Source organism: Sorex fumeus, unplaced genomic scaffold (genome assembly GCF_029834395.1).
Source record: "Sorex fumeus unplaced genomic scaffold, SorFum_2.1 ptg000058l, whole genome shotgun sequence".
Taxonomy (NCBI): domain Eukaryota; kingdom Metazoa; phylum Chordata; class Mammalia; order Eulipotyphla; family Soricidae; genus Sorex; species Sorex fumeus.
Genome location: NW_026606115.1, coordinates 19,439,870 through 19,463,379, shown reverse-complemented (window position 1 = coordinate 19,463,379; position 23,510 = coordinate 19,439,870). Strand labels below are relative to the sequence as shown.

The window sequence follows — 23,510 nt, the reverse complement described above, 5'->3', positions numbered from 1 at the left end:
CTAAGAATTATTCCATTGGATGTGTGAATATATAGCACATTCTGTCAATGGACTTTTAGGTTGTTTCATGTCTTACAGCAACAAACTGTGTATCATAAAGAGTAAACTGAACCTTCCATGATATGGTAAATAATACTTCAATGAACATAGCAGTGCAGAAATTTGCTCTGACATAATGATTTTATTTTCTTTAGGTATATACCCAGAATTGGGATTGCTGTATCATCTGGTAGTTCTATTTTTAATTTTTGAGGAAGCTCCATATTATTTTCCTTACTAGCTGTACCAATTCACTCTAGCAGCCTACAGGATTCCCTTTTCTCCATATCCTTGCCAAAAATCGTTCTCTCTTGCATTTTATAATAGCCCTTGTAACAGGTATAAGGCGATGTCTCATTGTGGTTTTGATTTACTTTTTCTTCAGAATTTGTGATGTTAAACACCTTTTTCTGGGGGCTAGAAAGATAGCACAGTGGGTAGGGCGTTTGCCTTGCACGCAGCTGACCTGGGTTCGATTCCCAGCATCCCATATTATCCCCTGAACACCACCAGGAGTAACTCCTGAGTGCAGAGCCAAGAGTAACCCCTGTGCATTGCCAGGTGTGACCCAAAAAGAAAAAAAAACACCTTTTTCTATACTTGCTGCTCATTTGTAATGCCATTTTTAGAAGAGTATCTATACGGATACTTTACCCATTTTTACAGGGCTACACCAAGTACGCTGGTGAAGTTGGTTGTAAGGGTTGGACTGGCAGTGCAGACCTAATGTTTCTGTGGTCAGACACCCTGGTACTATAATTGTTTCTGTTCATGGGGACCAGAAGGAATATACACAGCTTGCTTTTGTAGTCATGTGATGCAAGGGATCATACTCAGGGCCTTTCATGCACTCTACAATTTGAGTTATATCTGTCATTCCCCTTTGACCATCTTATTCATATCTTTATGGTATTGAGTTGTATGAGTTTTATATATATATATATATATACATACATATATATTGGACATTAAGCATATATTTTATCTATGGCTTTAAAATAGTAATTTCTTTCATTCCATAATATTCACTTGATGTATCACTTGATCACTTGACATCCTGTTACTGATCGATTTGCTCGAGCGGGCACCAGTAACATCTGCATTTGTCCCTGTTGCGTGCTAGTGTAGCCCAATGGCGTCTGCTCATTCCAGGAACAAGAAGAGCTCCAAACCGTTCGTTCAGGGTCTTGACGAAGAAGTCTTACCATCTCATAGGTGGGCGACCACACGATCTTTTGACGTCCTGTGGAATCCAGTCAGCAACAGCTCTAGTCCAGAGGTCATCCCCTAATCGCATTACGTGTCCAGCTCATCTGATTTCCGATGCCTTGGCAAACAAGACAGAGTCCCTGATTCTCGATTGTTGACGGAGGTCGGAACTGCAGATTCCTTCTCTCACTTGAGTGAAGCATATTACTCCAAGCATAGCTCTTTCAATTCCTCTTCGGGAGACCCAAATAGAGTTCTCATCCTGTTTTCATAGGACCAAGGTCTCTGAGGCATATGTTAATGCAGGGAGAATGGTGGAGTCAAAGAGATGTGCCCAGAGCTGGAGGTTCTTCATCCTCTTAGCTATTTCTTTGATGCTCTTGTAGGCGTTCCATGCCGCTCACTTCCTCCTGAGCAACTCAGGTGCCAGGTTGTTCATCATGTTGAGTTCTCGACTTAGGTACACATAACTGCTACATTCAGAGAGTTCATTCCATTGAGAGCGAATGGAACATCAGGAACGAATCTGTTTCTCATAATCATTGTGTTGGTGAGAATCAGCTGCAGTCCGACCTTTCCACACTCACGGTCAAAGTTGGCCAGCATTTGTGCTGCTTGGCTAATGCTTGGTATTATTAAAATGATTTCATCAGCAAAGCAGACATGGTGTAGTTGCCGACTGTCTACCTTCACTCCATTGTTTCCCATTCCAGTTGTTGCATGACACTCTCGAGGGTGGCACTGAAGAGTTTCGGTGAAATGTTATCACCCTGCCAAACCCCTCTCTTGACGTCAATGATCAGTTCCTTGTAGAATGGTGAGATCCTGGTGGTGAATCCTTAATACAGCTCACAGAGGATCCTGATGTTTTGAGTTCGAATGCCCTGTTTGGCTAGGTCTTCGATGACTGCTTCAGTCTCAACAGAATCAAAGACCTTCTTTAAATCAATTAACATTAGACAGAGTGGCATCTTGAACTCTCAATGAGCATGTGGATATGGTTGATCGTGCTGTATCCGTTTCGGAACCCAGCTTGCTCACATGGTTGTCCTTCATCTAGTTTCCCTTGCTATGTATAAGCTTTTAAATTTTTTTTAACTTTTTTATTGAATCACTGTGAGATAGACCATTACAAAGCTGTTCATGATTGGGTGTAAAATCTTATCACACTGAAGGTTGTGTGTTCACGGGCTCACTGGATGGCTCTTTCTCACTGCCTGTGTTCGGTGTTCTTGAGCCCTGTGTGTGCCTGGATCAGGATGGCTGTTCTTTCTCTCAAGCTTGCGCCCCTCTTTCTCTGACTCTGGATCTCTGGAGCCCGAGCTCTCTTGCTTCTGACTCTCCTCCCCCGAGCCTACCATCTTAGTTTATATAGCAGTCACATAAGGCGGTGACATAAAGGTGGGTTGAATATTGACAAATCAACAAAGAGAGGTAAAACCACTCCTCCAGGAGATTAACTCAAGGATAAAATCCCATTTTACAGAGATTACTCCACATTATTAGGAGATCCTTTCAAGGGTGAGATCCCAACAAGAGTGTGTTCTCCCCTCAGTTAGTAATCTTCTTAAATAGTTGTAATAAATCTACTTCTAATATTTCTAGCAATGTCATTCTGTATGAGCACAGTAAGAGATATAAACTTAGTTTGGTTCTTCCTGAGAATATCTCACTATACATTCTGCAGTCCTCAGGCCAGGTTAATCTTCCTAGCTCCATCAGAGTCCTGGTCTCGTCGTTACTTACTTTTGGATCATGACAGCATTTGTCCATGATCATGCCCTCAACTTATAGTTGAGTATCGTGGCTCTTTGGCCTGGTCCATTTCGATGCCAGGGTAGCTCACAACTTGCCCTGGGTCTATTCAGTCCCTCTTCGGGACCCTGCTTTTGGGGTGCTAGGAACTAAGGGCAACTGAGTCAAGAAATCAGATGCCCAGGAGTAAATATTATTCGGAATTATTATTAACTGTCTTCCTGTGTCCACCCAGAAAGGACATTGCTTACAATACAAGTTCAGTGTTCTTAGATGGGTGTGACCTGACAAACCTAAGCTACCTGAGGAAGGACAAAAGAGTGTTATCCTACAATTGGGTTTCTGTCATGCAGTATTCTAACACCCATCCCTCCACCAGTGTACATTTCCCAGCACCAGTCTCCCCCGGTTCCCTCCTATCACCCCCGACCCTCACCCCCTGCCTTCCCACCTCTATGAAAATTTAAGTACCCTGTCTTACAAAACTGTTATTGGTATGGTTTTATACATAAAGCTTCCAGCACCACACTCCACAAGAATGTCCACTTTCCTCTACCACATCCTCCAACAGAATGTCCAAATACTCCAGTGGACCCTCCTGCTATGTCCTCCTTCTCTCCCATGTGGAAAGCTCCCGACTGAAAATCAGTTCTCAGTTTATGTTTTATTTGTGAATGCTATTCCCCTACCATGTTTTTTAATCCTGCACATGAGAGAGATCATTGTGTATCTATCTCTATCTTTCTGGCTGATTTTATTCAGCATGATACTCTACAGATCCATCAATGCAGTGTCAAATTGCATGATTTGTGTACAAGCATTTTAGTTTCATTTAGTCCTATTTGTTGACTTTAGCTTATATTTTTAATGTCATAGCCAAAAACTTTAACAAAGTTCTAGGAATGTGACTCAAGTGTTAGAGCACATGCCTTAGAGCCTTAGAGTTTTATCACCAGCACTGCATCTTATCATGGAGCCTTTCCTTTCCTTTCCTTAATAATTTTATGATTGTGGATCTTATGTCTAAGACTTTAGTCAAACTAGATCATATTTGCACATGGACTATGATTAAGGTTCAATTTCATTCTTTTGAATGTGACTGTCCAGTTTTTCTAACATACTTTATTGAAGAGATTATCATCTCCCCAATTAGTATTATTGGTTTCCCTGTCAAATATTAATTGGCTCTATATATGGGGTTGGGGAAGTGGGGAGACTTTCAATTCTATGATTTTATTCGAGTATGTCATTTATTTGATTACTATAGCTTTGTAATATATTTTGAAATCAGGAAGATGCTTCCAGCTTTGCTATTTCTTGGCTACAGGAGATCTCATGTAGTTCACTATGAATTTTAGAATTTATTTTCTATTTCTGCAAGAAATTATTGGAATTTTATTAGGAATTTTATTAGTATTGAATCTATAGATAACTTTGAATATTATGGATATAAACATTCTCTTACCATAGACAAAGGGTATATTGTCATTTATTTATGTCTTCAATTTATTTCATTATATAATTTGAAATAATAATTTATATTAATGTATGGCATTTTAACTTCCTAAATTTATCCCCAAATATTTTATCATTTTATGTCCATATAAATGGGATTTTTAATTTATTTTTCAGATATTTCATTATTAGTATATACAAATATAGTTACTTTTTGTATATTGATTTTTTTATCCTGATACTTTACTGGATTCATAAATTAGTTCTAACAGCTTATTTGGTAGTCTTTAATTCTATAGAAACATGATTGTGTAATAAGCAGGAACAACTTTCCTTCTTCCTTCTTGATTTGGATCCTTATTTCTCTTGCATAATTCCTTTATCTGAATTGAATAGGAGTAGTTGGAGTATGCTTACTTGTCCTGTTCCTGATCTTAGAAAGCATTCAACCTTTCACCACTGAATATATTAGCTCAACACTTGTCATATATGGCCTATACTTTGTATGAGTGGATGTTAAATTTTGCCAAATGTTTCTTCTCCATTTATGAGATAATCAAGTAACTTATATATTTCAGTCTATTAATGTTGTTATTGATTAGCATGTGTTGAACTATCTTTTGTATCGTTATAAAACCAAGGACCATTTTATAATATTTTTGTACAGAGCTTTTACATGTCGGGAAATTTTTTTTTTAGATTTTTATTGTGAAACACCATGCGGAACAGTCGTAGATTTATAAATTTTTGTGCTTGGGTTTCAGTTATACAATGATCAAATACCCATCCCTCCACCAGTGCTCATTCTCTACGACTACTGATCCCAGTATCCCTCCCACTCCCCCATCCCCCCATCCCACCCTGCCTCTGTGGCAGGGCATTCCCCTTTGTTCTTTCTCTCCTTTTGGGTGCTGTGGTTTGCAAAAGAGGCATTAAGTGGCAGTCATGTTCGGTCTAAAGTCCACTCTCAGAATGCATCTCCCATCCTGGGAGGATCCTCCCAACACCCTTTATTTAGTGCTCCCTTCTCTATCTGAGCTGCCTTTTCCCCTAGCATGTGCGGCTGGCCTCCAAGTGATGGAGTAAACCTCCTGGTACTTATCTCGGCTATTCTTGGGTGTTAGTCTCCTATTTTGTTACTTTATGTTCCCCAGATGAATGCAATTTTTCTATGTCTGTCCCTCTCTTTCCGACTCATTTCACTTACATGATACTTTCCATGTAGTACTACTTGTATATAAATTTCATGGCTTCATCTTTCCTAACAGCTACATAGTACTCCATTGTGTAGATGTACCAAATTTTCTTTAACTCGTCATCTGATCTTGGGCATTCAGGTATTTTTCAGACTGTAGCTATTGTAAACAGTGCTGCAATGAACAAACAAGTGCAGGCATCACTTCAGAAATCTGTCTTTTTTTATTATTTAGTCACCATGAGATACAGTTACAAACTTTCATGTTTGAGTTTTGGGCATACAGTGATCAAACACCCATCCCTTCACCAGTGCACATTTTCCACCACCAAAATCCCTAGTATCCCCACACCCCATCTCACTCCTTCTCCTGCCTGTGTGGCCGAAAATATCTACAGTACTCTCTCTCTACTTTGATTACATTCAATCTTTCGACACCAGTCCCACCATTATTTGGAATTTTCCCACCACCACTCAAACCTGCCAAAAATGCAATGCTAGAAACTTTATTTTGTGTTGCTTGTTATGAACAGCATGTAATGTCACATGGCCGCAGGAGTGGCCATGTGCTCCTGAAATTCTGAAATTTTAATAATTTGGTGCTGGAGCGATAGCACAGCGGGTAGGGCGTTCGCCTTACACGCGGCCGACCCGAGTTCGATTCCTCTGCCCCTCTCGGAGAGCCTGGCAAGCTACTGAGAGTATTCGATATGCCAGACACAGTAACAACAAAGTCTCCAATGGAGATGTTACTGGGCCCGCTCGAGCAAATCGACGATCAACGGGAGGGCCTTTACCTTTACCTTTAATAATTTGGGTCTGGAGAGATCTCTGCAGTGAGCTGCTCAATTCCTAGATTCTTTTGTGTGTCTCTGGATTACGGCAATTAAGGGGCTTAAGTAGTAGCCAGAAGCAGTTAGTGGGCATCATCTTAGGGTCCCACAGGGCGGGGATGGGGGAGGGGAGGGACTGGCTCCTTCCCCATCCCGTGAGGCCTGGCTTTTGCCGGTACTGCTCCCATGTACCTGGGCTTTTCATTGGGTTCTGGGAGATAGCCGGGATTCTAGGGGGCAGGCAGAGGGACAGCACCTGCTTCCGTCTGGAGTAGCCTGGTGAGAGGGGCCTGGTGCAAAGTGTCGAGGCATCTCGGTAGCAGACTGCTTGGTTCCAAGATTCTTTTGTGTGTCTCAAACTATCGTTTTATCTTTGGGATAAATCCCACTTGATCATAGTGTTATGTTGTTGAACTAGGTTTGGTAGTATTTGACTGAAAGTGTTCACATTAGTAGTCATTAGGGATGTTGGTCTATAGTTTTCTTTTCTTTCAGTCTCCTTACTTGGGCTTTGTATCTGGAAAACACTTGTCTCATAAAACCAGGTTTGGAAGTTGTCCCTCCTATTCAGTTTGTGGAAGAGTTTGAGGAGGACTGGTATTAATTCTTCTTTGAATATTTGGAGGAATTCAATAGTGTAGGTCTCTGGATCTTAGCTACTGGTTCATTTTCCTTTTTACTGGCTATTTAGAGTTTTCTTCATGATTCAATTTCATGTTGTTTTTCTAAGAATTCTTTTCTATCTTGTACAATTTGTTGCCATGTAATTATTATAGTAGTTTCCTATAATTTATTTCTATGGTATCAGTTATATCTCCCCTTTCATTTCTAACTTTGAGTCTTATTACTTTTTCATCATGATTACGATCATCCTGTTGTTCGTCGATTGCTTCGAGCAGGCACCAGTAACGTCTCCTTTGTCCTCGCCCTAAGATTTTAAAAAGTGCCATATTCAAGGCTCTTTCAGGTTTAGGAGAATGAGAACCATCATTGTTACTGGTACTTGGCATATTGGGTACACCACGGGGAATTTGCCAGACTCCGCCGTGTGGGCAGGTTACATTCGGTAGCCTGCCAGGTTGTCCAAAGTAAGAACGAGATAATAAAATGTCACGCAGCCACACTTCCGGGAGCTGAGTTTTATAGTCTCTGGGTCTTGGCCGTTGATGGGATTACACGGTGCTGGGGGCAGTTGGTGGGTGTGACCCATGCCTACTGGAAGATGGAGGACCTGGGTGGAGGATGCTCAGTCCCGATCCAAGCAGGCTTGGAGATCTCAGTCCCGGGACACGCATGCCTTTGTTCCTCTGCCAGTACCTTCGTGCATTTGGAGAGTGGTCTCAGAATGGTTGTAGTAATTCCATCAACAGCCAAGACCCAGAGACTATAAAACCCAGCTCCCAGAAGAGAATAGCACAGAATCTCCTGCACCTGCGCATGGCAGTCCTCGCTGGAGCCCCTTGGAGGGGGTGGGTTGAGTTTCCCTCGCCGCTGCGAGCAGAGCCCTGGCAGCCAAAGACCTCCAGAACCAGCCACTTTTTCATAATACATAGCTAAAATTTGTTTATTTTTTTGGTATTTTATTGTTACTAAGGTAACATGGTTACAGTAGTGTTAATGCTAATATTTTTGAAGTAGAAAGTTAGTTACCTCCTCCCCCACCAAAATGCTAAAGAACTTCCATGACTATCCTCTTGTCACTTCTAGTCTGTTATTTTATTCCCCATGCCTGAATACCCTCCTACCATGCCTACACAACACACACATAAAGCAACCTCTATTCTGTTGTCAAAGCCCGCGGATTTGTTTCCATTGGATACTGTCCATTCACTTCCTTTATTTCTTTATATACCAAATATTAGTGAGAGTATCCAGCATTTGCCCACCTTCTGACTTATTTTTCTAACAAGACACTCTCATGTACTATCATCAATGTTGTAGAAAATGAAAGCTATTCAAATAGTTGAGAAGTATTCTATTATGTATATATACTACATTTTCTTTCTTTTTTTTTTGCTTTTTGGGTCACACTTGGCGATGCACAGGGGTTACTCCTGGCTCTGCACTCAGGAGTTACTCCTGGCCGTGCTCAAGGGACCATATGGGATGCTGGGAATCTAACTGGGGTCGGCCGCATGCAAGGCAAATGCCCTACCCGCTGTGCTATCTCTGCAGCCCCTACATTTTCTTTTTTAAATGCAATTGTAAACTTACTTTCTTCTTTTTTTGAAAAAATATTTATTAGTGAAACACCATGAGGTACAGTTGTAGACTTACAATTTTGTACCCATCCCTCCACCAGTAACTTATTTTCTTAACAAAAATCTAGAAAACATACAAATGGAGACTTTCTTAATAAAGCTGTAGGACACAAACATATAGGAGTGTTTATTCTATTCCACAGAGTCTCCTACCCTATGCCTGACTGTCTCCACCAGGGCCCAACAGCTGAAGACCACCGAGGCCCAGCCAAGGCCTTGCTGGGAGCACTCTCCACACACTTGGATGAGCCTCACGCATAAAAGAACTGACAGAGGAACCCAGGTGTGTGGGACCCGGGGCTGAGATCTCCAAGCCTGTACAGTTTGGGACTGGACCTGCCAGTAACTAGACAGTTACACCCACCAACTGCCGTGTAACTCCAACAACGGCCAGGATCCAGAGATTATCACACTCAGCTCCCGGAAGCACGCGGCATCTTATCATCTCATTCCTAATTCGGTCAAACTGGCAGGCTACCAAATGTAACATGCCCACACGGCAGAGTCTGGCAAACTCCCCGTGGTATACCCAATATGCCAAATACCAGTAACAATGATGGGTCTCATTCTCCTAACCCTGAAAAAGCCTTGAATATGGCACTTTAAAAAAAAAAATCTCAGGGCTAGGACGAAGAAGACGTTACTGGCACCTGCTCGAGGCAATCGACGAACAACAGGGTGGTCGTGATCGTGATCGTGATTCTATTCCATTGCATATTCATTATACGTCATCTGAAATGTTTTGACTTTATATTTTGGACATTAAAAAATGAGAACCCCCTGACAATGTGGTAGCTTTTGAAAAGTGTCTTTTTAAAAAATATGCATTAATTAATTGAATCACCGTGAGAAACACAGTTACAAAGATGTTCATGATTGGGTTTCAGTAACATAATGTTCTAACACCCATTCCTTCACCATTGTGCATTTCCCACCATCAATATCCCCACTTTCTCTCCTGCCTCCTCCCATGGCAGGCACTTTTCTTCTCTTTCTCTCTCTATCTCTCTCTGTCTCTCTAACTTGCTCTTGCTCTTGCTCTTGCTCACTCGTCTCTCTTTTTCTCCTTTTGAGCATTATGGTTTGCAGTACAGGTACTGAAAGGTTTTCAGGTATATCTGTTTACCTACTTTGTACATTCAGTTCCTGTCCAAAGTGATAATTTCCAACTATTATTATCATACTGGTCATTTCTTTATCCTAACCCCCCAAGCTTGTGGAAAGCTTCTAACCATTTACCAGTCCTTCTGGCCCCTGTGGAAAACCCATCTTTGAAGAACAATTCAAGGCATGTTTGTTTGGAGAAGAGATTCATGTTGATAGTAAAATTTGTTTTTACATTCAGGAAGGGTGACCATGAAGACTTATTAGATTCAGGGGCCAGGGAGATAGTACAGCGGATAGTGTGTTTGCCTTGCACATGACCGACTTGAGTTTGATCTCTGGCATCCCATATGGTTCCCCAAGCACTGCCAGGAGTAATTCCTGAGTGCAGAACCAGGAGTAACCCCTGAGCATTGCTTGAGCATTGCTGGGTGTGGCTCAAAAAGCAAAAAATAAAAACAGACATATTAGATTCATGCTTTCATGGTTGGCTTGAAGAAGTACTTTGGCTTTTCCTGAGCTTCAACTCTGTCTTGTAATTCAGCATTGCAAAGCAAGAACCACCAGCTGTAAACAGCTCCCACTATCAGTAGGCCTGAGCTAGCTCCATGTTCGTGTTCCTTCCTCCACGACTTATGTTCTGCCATACCCAGTGGTGCTCAGGACTTATTACCAGCTCTGTGCTCAGGAATAACTCCGGGTGGTGTCTGGGAGACTATTTGTGGTTTCAGGGATCAAACCTGGATTCGCTGTATGCAAAGCAAGCACCCTACCTAATGTACTATCTCTCCAGCCTCTAACCCTTTATTTTGTTTTAAATAATCATGTAAAAGATTTTAATATACTACACTTTCTTTACCCACTGTCATTGAGTATTTGACTTGTCTCCATATTTTGGGTAATATAATAATATATCATTGTGTGCACATATAATTTCACAAAGAACAAAGGTATGCATTTGTTCCAAGGAGTCAAATCACAATAGTAAATGGCAGTTCTATTTTTAATTTCTTGAGAAGGTTTAATATTGTTTGCTATAGAAATTAAACCAGACAACATTCCTACCTCAAGTTAATGAGGTTTGTCTGATTTTTTTTATCAGATCCCTGCTGCACTGGTTTTTCCAGTCTTTTTGGAATATGCCATTCTCACTGATGTGAGATAATAACTCATTGTCATTTTGATTTGAACTTCCCTGATAATAAACAATGATAAACACTTTTTTCTTATGGATTCTGGTCATCTCTTTGTCCCCTTTGCAGATACATCCATCTCCTTTCCCCATTTTTTCCTAAATTTTAATTAAAAATATTTTCTTTCTTCAGTTTTTAAGACACTGTGATTTCAGTACTGTTAATACTTTCATACATACAACATTCCAATGCCACACTACAATCAGAGTGTCTATTTCACCATACCAGTGCCCCATCTTTCACTGCCATCTGCCCATGGACCCTCTTGATAAGCTCATATCTGAAGATCAGTTCTCAGTTTTTTGTTGCCTTTGGACATTTGTTACTTCCTTACTGTGTTTCTTTATACACATGAGGGAGATTATTCTTTATCCATCCATTGCTTTCTGACTGGCTTCACTCAGCATGGTATTTTCTAGTTCAATTCACATAACAGCAAATTTCATGATTTCATCTTTTCTTGTAGCTGAATATTATTTCATTGTGTATATATACCACATTTTTTGTCCTGTATTCTGTTCTTGGATACTTGAATTGTTTATAGATCAGAGTTGTTGTTAATAGTGTTGCATTTGACCATACAGGCACAAATGTCTTTCAAAATAGTGTGTTGGGGTAGATGTCATGTAGTGGAATTGCTAGGTCATATGAAAGTTCAACCTTTATTTTTTGAGAAGCTTTTATAATTGTAAGTTGAATAGTCATCATTTCCAACCAACGATCAGTGAGAGTTCTTTTTCCTCGCATCTGTGCCAGCAATGGTTGAGATTACTCATGAATGGATATCCAACTTATTTAAAGCAGTCTCCACATTTTTTGGTATGATAGGACTTTTTCAATCTAAACTTTAATTTTGTTGGTAGTTGATTTTTTTAAAATTGAATCACCATGAGATACAGTTTCAAAGTTGTTTATGATTGGTTTCAATCACACAATATTCCAATACCCAATCTTTACCAGTGTACATTTCCCATCACCGATATCTCTAGTTTCCTTCCTGCTAACCCTCCTCCACCCCCAGCCTGCCTCTATGGCAGGCAATTTTCTTCTCTGTTTCTCTGCCTGTCTGTCTCTCTCTCTGTCTCTGTCACTGTCTCTGTCTCTGCCTCTCTCTCCCTTTCTCTGGGCATTATGGTTTGCAATACAGGTACTGAAAGGTTATGTATTTTATTTCTTTTATTTCTTAAATACATCTCAATTTAAAAAAAGAAAAAATCCCAGTATCTATATATAATTGAGTATTTATTCATTCATATATTTGAGGACACCTTGGTTGGCAACTGTGAAAGAAGTTGCTATAAACGTCTATGTACAATAAATGGCAGTACTCCTACATTTAAAAAAAAACATCCGGGGCTGGAGTGATAGCACAGCGGGTAGGGCATTTGTCTTGCATGTGGTTGACCCGGGTTTGATGCCCAGCATCCCATATAGTACCCCGAGCACCACCACAATTAATTCCTGAATGCATGAGCCAGGAGTAACCCCTGAGCATTGCTGGGTGTGACCTAAAGAGCAAAAAAATTCACATGCAGGTTTTTGTATGAACATAAATTTTCTCTCTTACATACATTCACAGGAACAAATGTGCAGTATTGTGTGGTAAGACTATGTTTATATTTTTAAGAAACTGCCAGTTTTCCAAAGTGGTTTTGCCATTTCATATCTCCATCAGCAGTGAATCAACAGTTGCTCCATATCTCAGAAGTGCTTGGAATTATTAGTGTTTTGAATATTATCCATTTTAATAGATATGCAATTATAGTTGTTTTAATTTGTAATCCCCTAATGACTTAATGTTGAGCATCTTTTCATATTATTATTGGATATGTATATGTGAAATCTATGTTAAAATCTTTTGCCTAGTTTTTAAATAGGTTCTTTATTTTTTTAAACATAGCTTTCTTTGCATTGTTCTCTGACTATATAATAGCTGCTTTACATTCTCTGTTTACAAAATCTAAGAATTGGATTCCTTCCAGGACATTCCTTATGTTACTTTAAAAATAATTAAGTCTTATTTCTATTTTTAACCCTGATTCATAAATAATTTATGTAGTTCATATAAATTGATCGATCAAATGGAATGTTAGATTGCCTTCAATACCTTGGAACACTATTTACTTTTTTGTCTAGGGCTATCTTTGTGTGAAAATCAAGTTATAAAAGAGGCAGGTCCTATGCAGACATGTCATAAATCAGTCTTAGTTTATAATTCCTGTTTTCTAAGTCAGCCAGAGTTGAGTTCCTGGGAGCTTCTCCAGGCCCTTATCTTTCCTGGTCATATTTACAGCTTTGCATTGTATATGCATACTTCTAGATTCCACAAGAATATTTTGGAGTTTTCCAGAGTTCCATAGGGTCATCTGCATTGCCAGGTCTTTTAATTTTTTTTAGCCAGGATGTTCTGTGCCCCAAATAGAAATCATACATAGACTTACATGTTGTGGAATTTTCACCAGGCCAAAATGGGAAAAACCAGAGAACTCTCTCACAAAGCCCTTAGAGACACGATTTATTCACACCCTGGCAGGGACCCAGGCTTGAGCAATTGCTCTTCTGCTCTTTTATACTGGGTGTCCCCTGCAGAGGCAAAGTAGGGAATGTAGACTTTATTAACCCCACCTATTGAAATGTGTACAAAGTTAAAGGCCTGGGGAGGATCTAGCTAGAGGACCGGAGGTAGAGGGCTATGGGAAAATGCTGATAAGAGAGACACATTGCCTGAGGAGCACAAGCAGAGGCTCTAGCGAATAGGACCTGACCAGACTTTGAGCAATGTATCTCAGCAGGAATGCTACTGCTCAAACATCTCCGACCTTCCCACTTTAACTGCCAATAGGGACTTGTGATATTTATTACCAATAAAGTTCTGTAGTGTTCTGTAACGTTCCAAGAGATCATGCTTTTTTTCAAAAGAGTTGAACTCGAAGCAAATAACAAATAATAATAACAAATAAGATAATAACATGCTAGAAATGTACATTTTTCCAGGGTGCTGCTATTTTGATGAAAATACCAGACTGTATTCTGGGGATGAGACTTTTAATGAAGTTCAAAAAATATATTGACTGTGATAATGCTGATTTTCATGGCAAACATATTTCAGAGCTTGGGAGGAGGGGGAGTTGGTAATATACTTGAGTTATCACAGTTTGTGTTCTTGGTGATACTAATTTTACTTGAATGTATCCTTTAGAGTGTTGTGTATCCTGGGTTAATTTCCAGTGCTATCAACTGGTTTGTTTCAGACGTTTTCTCAATCAATGTTTTGTTGCTTCCGTTGAAGAGTGGGTTAATTAGAATCCCAAGTTTACTGCTCCAGACATTTGTTTGTTAACACCTTTAATTTTGATATAAGTAACGTTTTTCTGAAACAGTGCTTTGTTATTTATGTTTATAGGTTCTGGTTATAAATGACATGTAATCTTTTAGTACTTTTTCTTATGCAGGAACTTTTTTTATTAAAGAAATGATTTACAAAGTTACTGATAGTTGAGTTTTAGGCATATAGTATTTCAACACCAATCCCACCACCTGTGTCAACTTCTCTTCACCAGTGTTCCCATATTCCCTTTCCACCCAACTCCTGCCCCATCCCCAACTGTCAACTTGACAGGCACATCACAAAGTTCCCATGGTTGCAGCTTAGATCTCATGTTTTCAGTGTTGTGGACTCTGTGTTTTGGATATGTGGCTAGACCACTATCCCATATCATCATATGAAGTCCTTAATGCAGGACCTTTTAAGGATACATTTGGAACAGTCGCAATTTTCTTTTTCAGGTTCCTGTAAGTTCTGATTCTGTAGATTCACCTGACAGTACTGAAGTACCAGCAGATCAGAGGGAGTGCAGCAAAACTGTGAACACAGAAGCCTTAATGACAGTATTTCATCCACAGAATTTGGAGACTCTTAACTCCATTATGGTAGGAAAAGATACTATTTAAATTTATGCTCTTACATATGAACAAAACAAAATATCTTAGGGCCTGGGAGATGTCTCAAAATGCTGCAGCGTGTGCTTTGCATGTGGAGGTCCGATCCAGCAACAAGTTTTATCCTCAGCATTTTATGGTCCCCTGAGCAGTGCTCTAGGAGTAGCCCCTGAGCACTGCTGAGTGTGACTTCAAAACTTTTGTTTTTAAATTAAACTAAAAATACATCGGCTCTCTGCTCCCTTGAGAAACCCAATCTTGAACATATCTCTTTTTCTCTCTCTCCCCCTCTCAGCTTCTCCCTATCTCTCCCTCTCCCTTCCTGTTCTTATTTCCCTTACTTTTGCTCTTTCTCTCCTATTATATTACCTGAATAAAGATATTGTGCTTCAAAATAAAATAATTAAAATTTGGTACAGATTAGAGAGTACCACAATTGAAAACTCTTCAGGGCTGAAAAGGTTTTTCACTAAGTACCATGTACGATTTGTTTAGTTCCATTACACATAAACAGTGTTATCAAGAATTAATATAGAAGATTAAAATATACCATTGGCTTTTATTTGCATAGATTTCAGCTAATCCTAAAATTGGGATGCTTGGGGAAGAATGAAGGATCAACACTTTGCCTCTCAAGTATAATGGAAAAGAATCTTATATATAAGAAAATAACTAAACATTTACATAGTAAATTTTAATCATTATACTCACATGAGTTTAAAAGATGATACAGTGGCCCAATGTAAATAATGACTTTTACTTTCTATATTTGATTTTCATAGGTGTTGTTTCATGAGAAATAGAGTAATCAGTTATTTGAAAATAGTTATTTTCTCTGTGTTCCATAGCTTTGATTTTTTTTATAGCTGAAAGAAAAGATGAAAGAACAGTCATGGAACATCCTATTTGCAGAATGTGGGCGTGGTGTTAGCATGTTCCGAACCAAAAGAACTCGAGATCTGGTTGTAAGAGGAATTCCAGAGACCTTAAGAGGAGAGCTCTGGCTCCTTTTTTCAGGTATTGTGTTTACTTTATTCATTTATCAGATACTAATTGTGCCCATTCTATTAGTTATACACTAAGCTAAATTAAAATATTTACAAAGATTGTTAGGAAGATACTCATAATTTCTAACTAATCAAACAGAAGATTTATCTTTACTTAGCTATATATTCACACATCCATTGTCTCAGCAGATTAGTTTATTAGGAAAGATATGATTGATGGTAGGAAAAAATATTTATTCTTAGTGTCAAAACAAATTTAAGAGGAAATCCACTTCAGGATATTCATCTGTTAGGTAAGATTAATGGTCTGGGATTATAGATTCTAGTGTGGAGCTTTTCCTTCTGTTTGTATTTTGAGATCGCTTGAGCATACAGCTAAATTTTACAGTAATTCATTCTTCATGTATATATGAAATAGTAGCTTCACTATATTCCTTTGGTACCATAACTTAATGCATTCATCTGTACAGGTGCTGTTAATGATATGGCTACTAATCCTGGCTATTATGCTAACGTGGTTGAGAAGTCCTTTGGTACCTGCAACTTGACTACTGATGAAATTGAACGTGATTTGCGTCGCTCTCTTCCTGAGCATCCAGCCTTTCAGAGTGATACTGGTATATCTGCCCTGAGGCGGGTGCTTACAGCTTATGCATACAGGAATCCCAAAATTGGATACTGCCAGGTATGACTTAAGTATGAGCTCAGCTCTCTGCATAATTATAAATGATAAAACCATTTTTTTATTGAATCACCATGAGAACAGTTACAAAACTTTCAGGTTTAAATCTTGGTCATACAATGATCAAACACCCATTCCTTCACCAGTGCACATGTTCCACCACCAAGAACCCCAGTATACCCCCCATCCCATCCCTCCCCCTGCCTGTGTGGCATTTGATTTTCACTTTACTCTCTACTTTCATTACATTCAATTTTTTGACAAAAAACCCACTGTTATTATTTGGAATTTCCCTACAACTATCAGACCTGTTGAAAAGGCATCATTAGATAATTTGTTTTCTATTGCTGATAATGAAGCGTGTATGATAATGCGGTCGTGCGATTTTGAATTTCTGGTATTTTAATAATTAAGTCTAGAGGGATTTCTGCCAAAAGCCACTGTATTCCGAGATTGGTTTGTATGCCTCTGAGGTAATGGCCATTCAGGAGCAGAGGAGCTGCTTGTGGGCGGCAATTCAGGGTCTCGTCCAGGCGGGGGAAGGGATAAAACCATTCGATATGCCAGACACAGTAACAACAAAGTCTCCAATGGAGACGTTACTGGGCCCGCTCGAGCAAATCGACGATCAACGGGAGGGCCTTTATCTTTTATTATTTTAAATCCAACTCTAAAAAATTGAAAACTGTGGTAATACAAACAGAAGTTGAATTGAGTTTGACAGTAGATGTTATTATTCTAAGTAGAATAGTATTGGGGATACTTAAATTTTTCCTTAAGTGTAACAATACCTTAAGGAAACCTTAATACCTTGGTTTGTAAAAATGATACCGTGTTAGTTGCTTAAGGCCATGACATTGAATTAGGTAAGCGTTCTACCCTTTAAAGTATATAGACCAGTAGGTGTTAAAATATATTCATTGGCAAATGAAAACAAATGCAACAAATTATTAAATAAACAGAGTTCCATCATAGTTTATAATAGGAATAAATTATTTGTATAATAATTTATTATCATGGAGGAATTAAGAGAAAAAGATAGAATGAAAGAACATTCCAGTTAAAAGGATCCTGTTGTCATTGACCCAAAAGAGCATTTTCAGAGGCCATTTTGACTGGCATCATTCCCAATATGGCTTCCTGACTAGGAGCATAATAAGCAAAATTGAGGCTGTGATAAAATATGCCAGATCTGACAAGGAATTGATACCTTAATGTAAATACTTCACTGTATCACTGTCATCCTGTTGTTCATCCATTTCCTCGAGCAGGCACCAGTAATGTCTCCTTCGTCCTAGCCTTGAGATTTTAGCAAGTGCCACATTCGAGGCTCTTTCAGAGTCAGGAGAATGAGACCCATCATTGTTACCGGTTTTTGGCATACTGAAAAAGCCACGGGGAGTTTGCCAGATTCTGCCGTGTGGGCAGGATACTTTTGGTAGCCTGCAAAGTTCTCCATAGTAAGAACTAGATAATGAGATGTTGCACGGACACAAATGTGGCCGTGCACTTCCGGGAGCTGGGTTTTATAGTCTCTGGGTCTTGGCCATTGATGGGATTACACGGCGCCGGGGGCAGTTGGTGGTTGTAAAGCCTACATACTGGAAGATGGCGAATCTGGTTGGAGGAGGCCCAGTCCCAATCCGAGCACGCTTGGAGATCTACGCCCCGGGTCCCGAAAAATATAAGGAAAAAAGTGAAAACATGAAATCACAGAACATAAAATATAGATTAACAATAAAACCATAAAAAGTTCAACCTCAGGTCAGACAGATACTGCAGTGGGTAGAATGTTTGCATTGCAAATCGCTGGGTTTAATCCCTAATATCACATATGTCCCACAACTGAGTCCTCCAGGAGAGATCTCTGAGCACGGAGCCAGGAGTAAGCCCCAGTATCACCAGATGTGGCCAAAAACCATAAAAATTTTCATCCTCAAATTAAAACTAAAAAGAGATATTTTTTCACTATTAAATCAACATAGACCATTATAATTACTATAATGCTTAGTATTGGCAAGCAGTAATAAATTAGGCATCCAACAAACTATCTTGGTTTAAATTAAGTTGATGTAGTGTTTCTGGAATGCAACTTGAAAATACCAACTTATGTTTTGTTTGTTTGTGTGGGTACCACAGACAGTGTTGGTCAGGGCTTACTCCTTGCTTTGTGCTCAGGGATCACTTCTGTCACTGCTTGGAGTGACTATATGGAATACTGGGGATTGAACACATTGAAGACCTCTATATTATGTTCCCAGAGAAATCAGCTCATGTAAAAATAGTATTATTAGACAAAATTTATTTCTAGGTGTCTTACATAAGAAAATTTTAAAACACTTAGGTAAATATTTATACGAGCGGCCAACATGGCCGACCCGAGTTCGATTCCTCCGCCCCTCTCGGAGAGCCCGGCAAACTACCGAGAGTATTCGATATGCCAGACACAGTAACAACAAAGTCTCCAATGGAGATGTTACTGGGCCCGCTCGAGCAAATCGACGATCAACGGGAGGGCCAATTTCATTGTTATATGTTTATGAAAAATTAGAGTTGACCAAAATGTACAATAGTCATTCAATTATACTAAATTCAATGGATGTAATAATCTTATAGTCATTTAAAATACTATTTTAGTGGCTGGAGAGAGAGAAAGTTCAGTGAGTAGGGAGCTTGCCTTCCATGAGACCAATTTGGTTTGGATTCCCAGCACCCTATATGGTTGTCCGAGCCCTACCAGAAGCGATCCCTGAGTACATAAAAAGCCTTGAGCACTGTTGGGTATAGACCCAAAACTGGGCCCACTCAAGCAAAATCAATGAACAATGGGAGGACAGTGCTAAACAAAATACCATTTTAGAAGTTCGGGCTGGAGCGATAGCACAGCGGGTAGGGTGTTTGCCTTGCACACGGCCAACCTGGGTTTGAGTCCTCCATACTTCCCAGAGAACCCGGCAAGCTACTGAAAGTATCCCGCCCGCACAGCAGAGCCTGGTAAGCTTCCCATGGTGTATTCACTATTCCAAAAAGAGTAACAACAAGTCTCACAATGGAGACATTTACTGGTGCCCGCTCAAGCAAATCGATGAATGATGGGAGGACAGTGCTACAGTGCTATCTAATGTCATTGAATATGTTTAATACTAAATGAAAAAATATATACTATTTGGTCCAAATTTTAAAAGAGAGAAAGGGACGAAAAAACACAAAAAGAGCACCAGTGTGTTGAAAGTGGTGATCTTTGGGTACGTAGGAAAGATTTAACTTTTCCACACCTTTCCACATTTTCCAAATTCTATACTTGAAAGATTCAGTACTTTTATAACAAGGGTTTTTGTCTAATGTTAAATGAAAGTTATAGTCAAATGTGTGCAAACTAATTAGAAGGAGAAAGGTGTGCAGTTAAAGGGACTAGAGAGGATAAAGCAAATGTAAAATATATTGTGGAGTGTAGGATAACATTGCTTTGTCCTTTCTCTCTTGCCACAAGGAGCTTAGGTTTACCAGGTCACACTAATCAAAGTGCTCCAGAGTCACTCCTGTTCTTTTGTTTATCTCTAACCACTTCTCCATCAATCAGTTTTTTCCCCTAATCAGTTTCTGTTAATTTCTAAGGTCAGATCTTTCTAGGACACTGGACTTATATTATAAGTTAATATTTATTGCCTTTCTCTTCTCCTTATTTTTTTTGAATAGTTTACTTTAAAGCCATGTCCTTTTGTATAGACACAAGAAGACAATTAATATTATGCTTTTGTAACTTGGGATTTAATTGGCTTCAAATATTATTCATTCCTGGGCATCTGCTTTCTCAACTTAAGCCTCAGTTTCCCTTACTTCCTAACGTCCCCCAAAGCAGGGTCCCGACGAGGGACTAGATGGATGGTAAGCTATGTGCTACCCCGGCATTGAGATGGGCCTGGCCAAAGTGCCACAATTCTTAACCATAAGTTAAGAGCTTGATCATGGACAAATGCTGTCGTGATCTAAAAGTAACGATGAGACTAGGACCCTGCTAGGGATAGGAAAGACTTATCTGGCCTGAGCACGATAGTCTCAGAACGGGATGACCCAAGGAGAGCAATTCTATAAAGCTTAATGCATCTCTTACTGTGTCCATACAAAATGATTAATATTATGAATGCTTATGTGTTTGTTGGACAAGGAGAGGAGAAACACACCCATGGGATTCTGCCCTTGGGTGGGTCATCCTGCTGAAAGAGAATCTGTCCTAGAAGAAGCATCCCCTGAGGAAAAGAACTTTACCCCTACTGATTGTGACCACACCTATGTGTAAGCCCCAACCCCTAGGTTTGGGGGGTTTAACTAGACTGTAATAGTGGACTGGGGGATCCAAGATCCAGATCGAGATCCAGAGTCAGAGCCAGAAGGAGAAAGGGGTTACAGATTGGGACCTGGGAGAGGAGACAGAGAGACAGAAGTGAACGGGGATGAGAATGGAATAAACAGCGTCTTATCTATACACCGGCTTGGCCCTCAGCTCCTCTGCCATCTGCCCTAGGACCAGGGCCGCCCAGGCTGGGGGAGAGGCCCAGGCCCACCCAGAACATGGGCAACCAGGGAAAGAGCCATTGGAGCCACCCCTGGCTGCCCTTGAAGTTTTATACAGTTAAGGAGTAGCTCTAGGGTCTGAAGACAAATTGAATTACAATAGCAAAGCAGAGGATCTTTCTTTCCCTAGGGAAAGAAGTGTTTGGTTCTAGACATAACTGAAGTTGATTGACATTTAAGGGATATTCTGCTTTGCAGTGGTTGAAAATAGAGGTGAACTTTGTTTCACCATTTTAGTATGTGCATAAAAGTTATTTTTTCAGATTTTCAATAATTATGATTATTTGCTTTCTGGGCTGGAGCAATAGCACAGCTGCAGGGCGTTTGCCTTACAAGCGGCCAACATGGCCGACCCAAGTTCAATTCCTCTGCCCCTCTTCAAGAGCCCGGCAAGCTACCGAGACTATCTCGCCCGCACGGCAGAGCGTGGCAAGCTCTGATGTATTCGGTATGCCAAACACAGTAACAACAAGTCTCATGATGGAGACATTACTGGGCCCGCTCGAGCAAATAGATGAACAACAGGAGGACCGTGACCGGACCGTGACCGTGAATTTGCTTTCTGAAATTATACTGCCTACATTTAAGAGGCTTTACTTACTGTTTTCTATATTCATGATATTACTGCGTTATTTTCATTGAATTTACTATGTAAAATATATGATTAACAAATGTTACCTTGACTTTACTTCCTGTTGCTTTGCAGTGACTCGGTGTTCTAATGTTTATGTTCTGAATACTCTTGTAGTAGTTACTGTTAAGAACTATTGTGTTTGAAGGAAAAATGTAATTACTTGGGCCCTACTTACTTTTGATGTTTTCTATGAATTTTAGGCAATGAACATTTTGACTTCAGTATTGCTTCTGTATGCAAAAGAGGAAGAAGCATTTTGGCTTCTGGTTGCGGTTTGTGAAAGAATGTTGCCTGATTATTTTAATCGTCGAATCATTGGTAAAAAAATTCTCACATAAAAACATCTTTCTTTTATAAATATTTAAATCTCTTGCTCAGCCAATTACCAGTCAAATGTATAAACTGATCGACTAGGGTTTCTTTTGGTGTGGGGAGGAGAGGTTTGGGCTACACCCAACAGTACTCAGGGCCTACTCCTAGCTCTGTGCTCAGGGATCACTTCTAGTGGTGCTGAGGGATCCCTATGCAGGACTGGGGATTGAACCAGTGTTGGTCACAACATATACAAGGCAAGTGCCTTAAACCCTGTCCTATTTCTCTACCCCAAGGTTTTGAAATAGAAAAATGAAAATAATATTGAAGTGATATTTTGATTTCACATGTCCCATTCACTGACATGTTGTTGAATATCCAATTAGAAAGCTTGTTTAATGGACCTCTATAAAATAAAATGCCCAATATTTACTTATTTTTAAAAAACATTTTATTGAGGTACCAGTGTTTACAATATCTTAATCACACTTTTCATGTATACATCATTCCAACACCACAATCATCCCCAGAGAGCCCACTTCCCTTTACCGTTTCCAACCCTCCCGTGGAAGCTCTGTTCCTAAAATAGAAAATATAAGTGTACCATCTTTGTAATACTAGAACAATGGAAATCTGAAATACTGGGAATTACTGTGTAATTTCTGATAGTTTCTTGATAAGGTGTGAATTCTAATCAGCATAAAAATCTCCATATTTACTGGATTTTATAGTTGATTGCATGGTTTTTTTAAAAAAAGAACTAAATTATTTATTTTTAGGGTTTTTTTTTGGAGGGAGCCCATAGCTGTTGGTACTCAGGGCTTACTCCTGGCTCTGTGCTTAGAGGTCAATGCCGGTGGTCCTCATGGGAACATATATGGTTCCTAGGGTAGAATTTGCATTGGCATCTGCAAGGCAACCTCCCTATTATACTTTCTCTCTGTCCAAGAATTAAATTCTTAATTAAATTCTTTGTATATTTTCTTCACTCATCAAATATAAGATCTATGACCCCCTACATAAAACAATAAGTGTTCTCCCTTTTGTACATTCATAAACCATTGTGTCAGTTATTAAACAGTATTTTAGGCACCATGGTTGACAAAACTATTATTGGTAGGATTTTATACATTAAAGATTACATCACAAACTCTCCACCAGACTGTCTGCTTCCCTCTACCATAGTCTGAGTTAAACCCCCACACTTCACATGTACTAAGCTTCCTATTGAAAACCAATTCTCAATTTCTGTTGCCTTTGGGCATCTGTTAATTGGGATCCCTACTACATTTCTTTATATCCACATATAGAGAAATCATT

General features: G+C 39.6%; 1 protein-coding gene across 1 annotated transcript in view; it reads left to right on the top strand.

Annotated features, from left to right (window-relative positions):
- The window catches only part of TBC1D8B (TBC1 domain family member 8B), a 104,976-nt gene that overhangs the window by 51,829 nt on the left and 29,637 nt on the right, over positions 1-23,510 (top strand). Inside the window, exons 8-11 of the mRNA XM_056125763.1 lie at positions 14,831-14,974; positions 15,850-16,000; positions 16,461-16,675; positions 22,079-22,196. Of these exons, the coding sequence (XP_055981738.1) occupies positions 14,831-14,974; positions 15,850-16,000; positions 16,461-16,675; positions 22,079-22,196 (628 nt within the window). The remainder of the gene's footprint in view (positions 1-14,830; positions 14,975-15,849; positions 16,001-16,460; positions 16,676-22,078; positions 22,197-23,510) is intronic.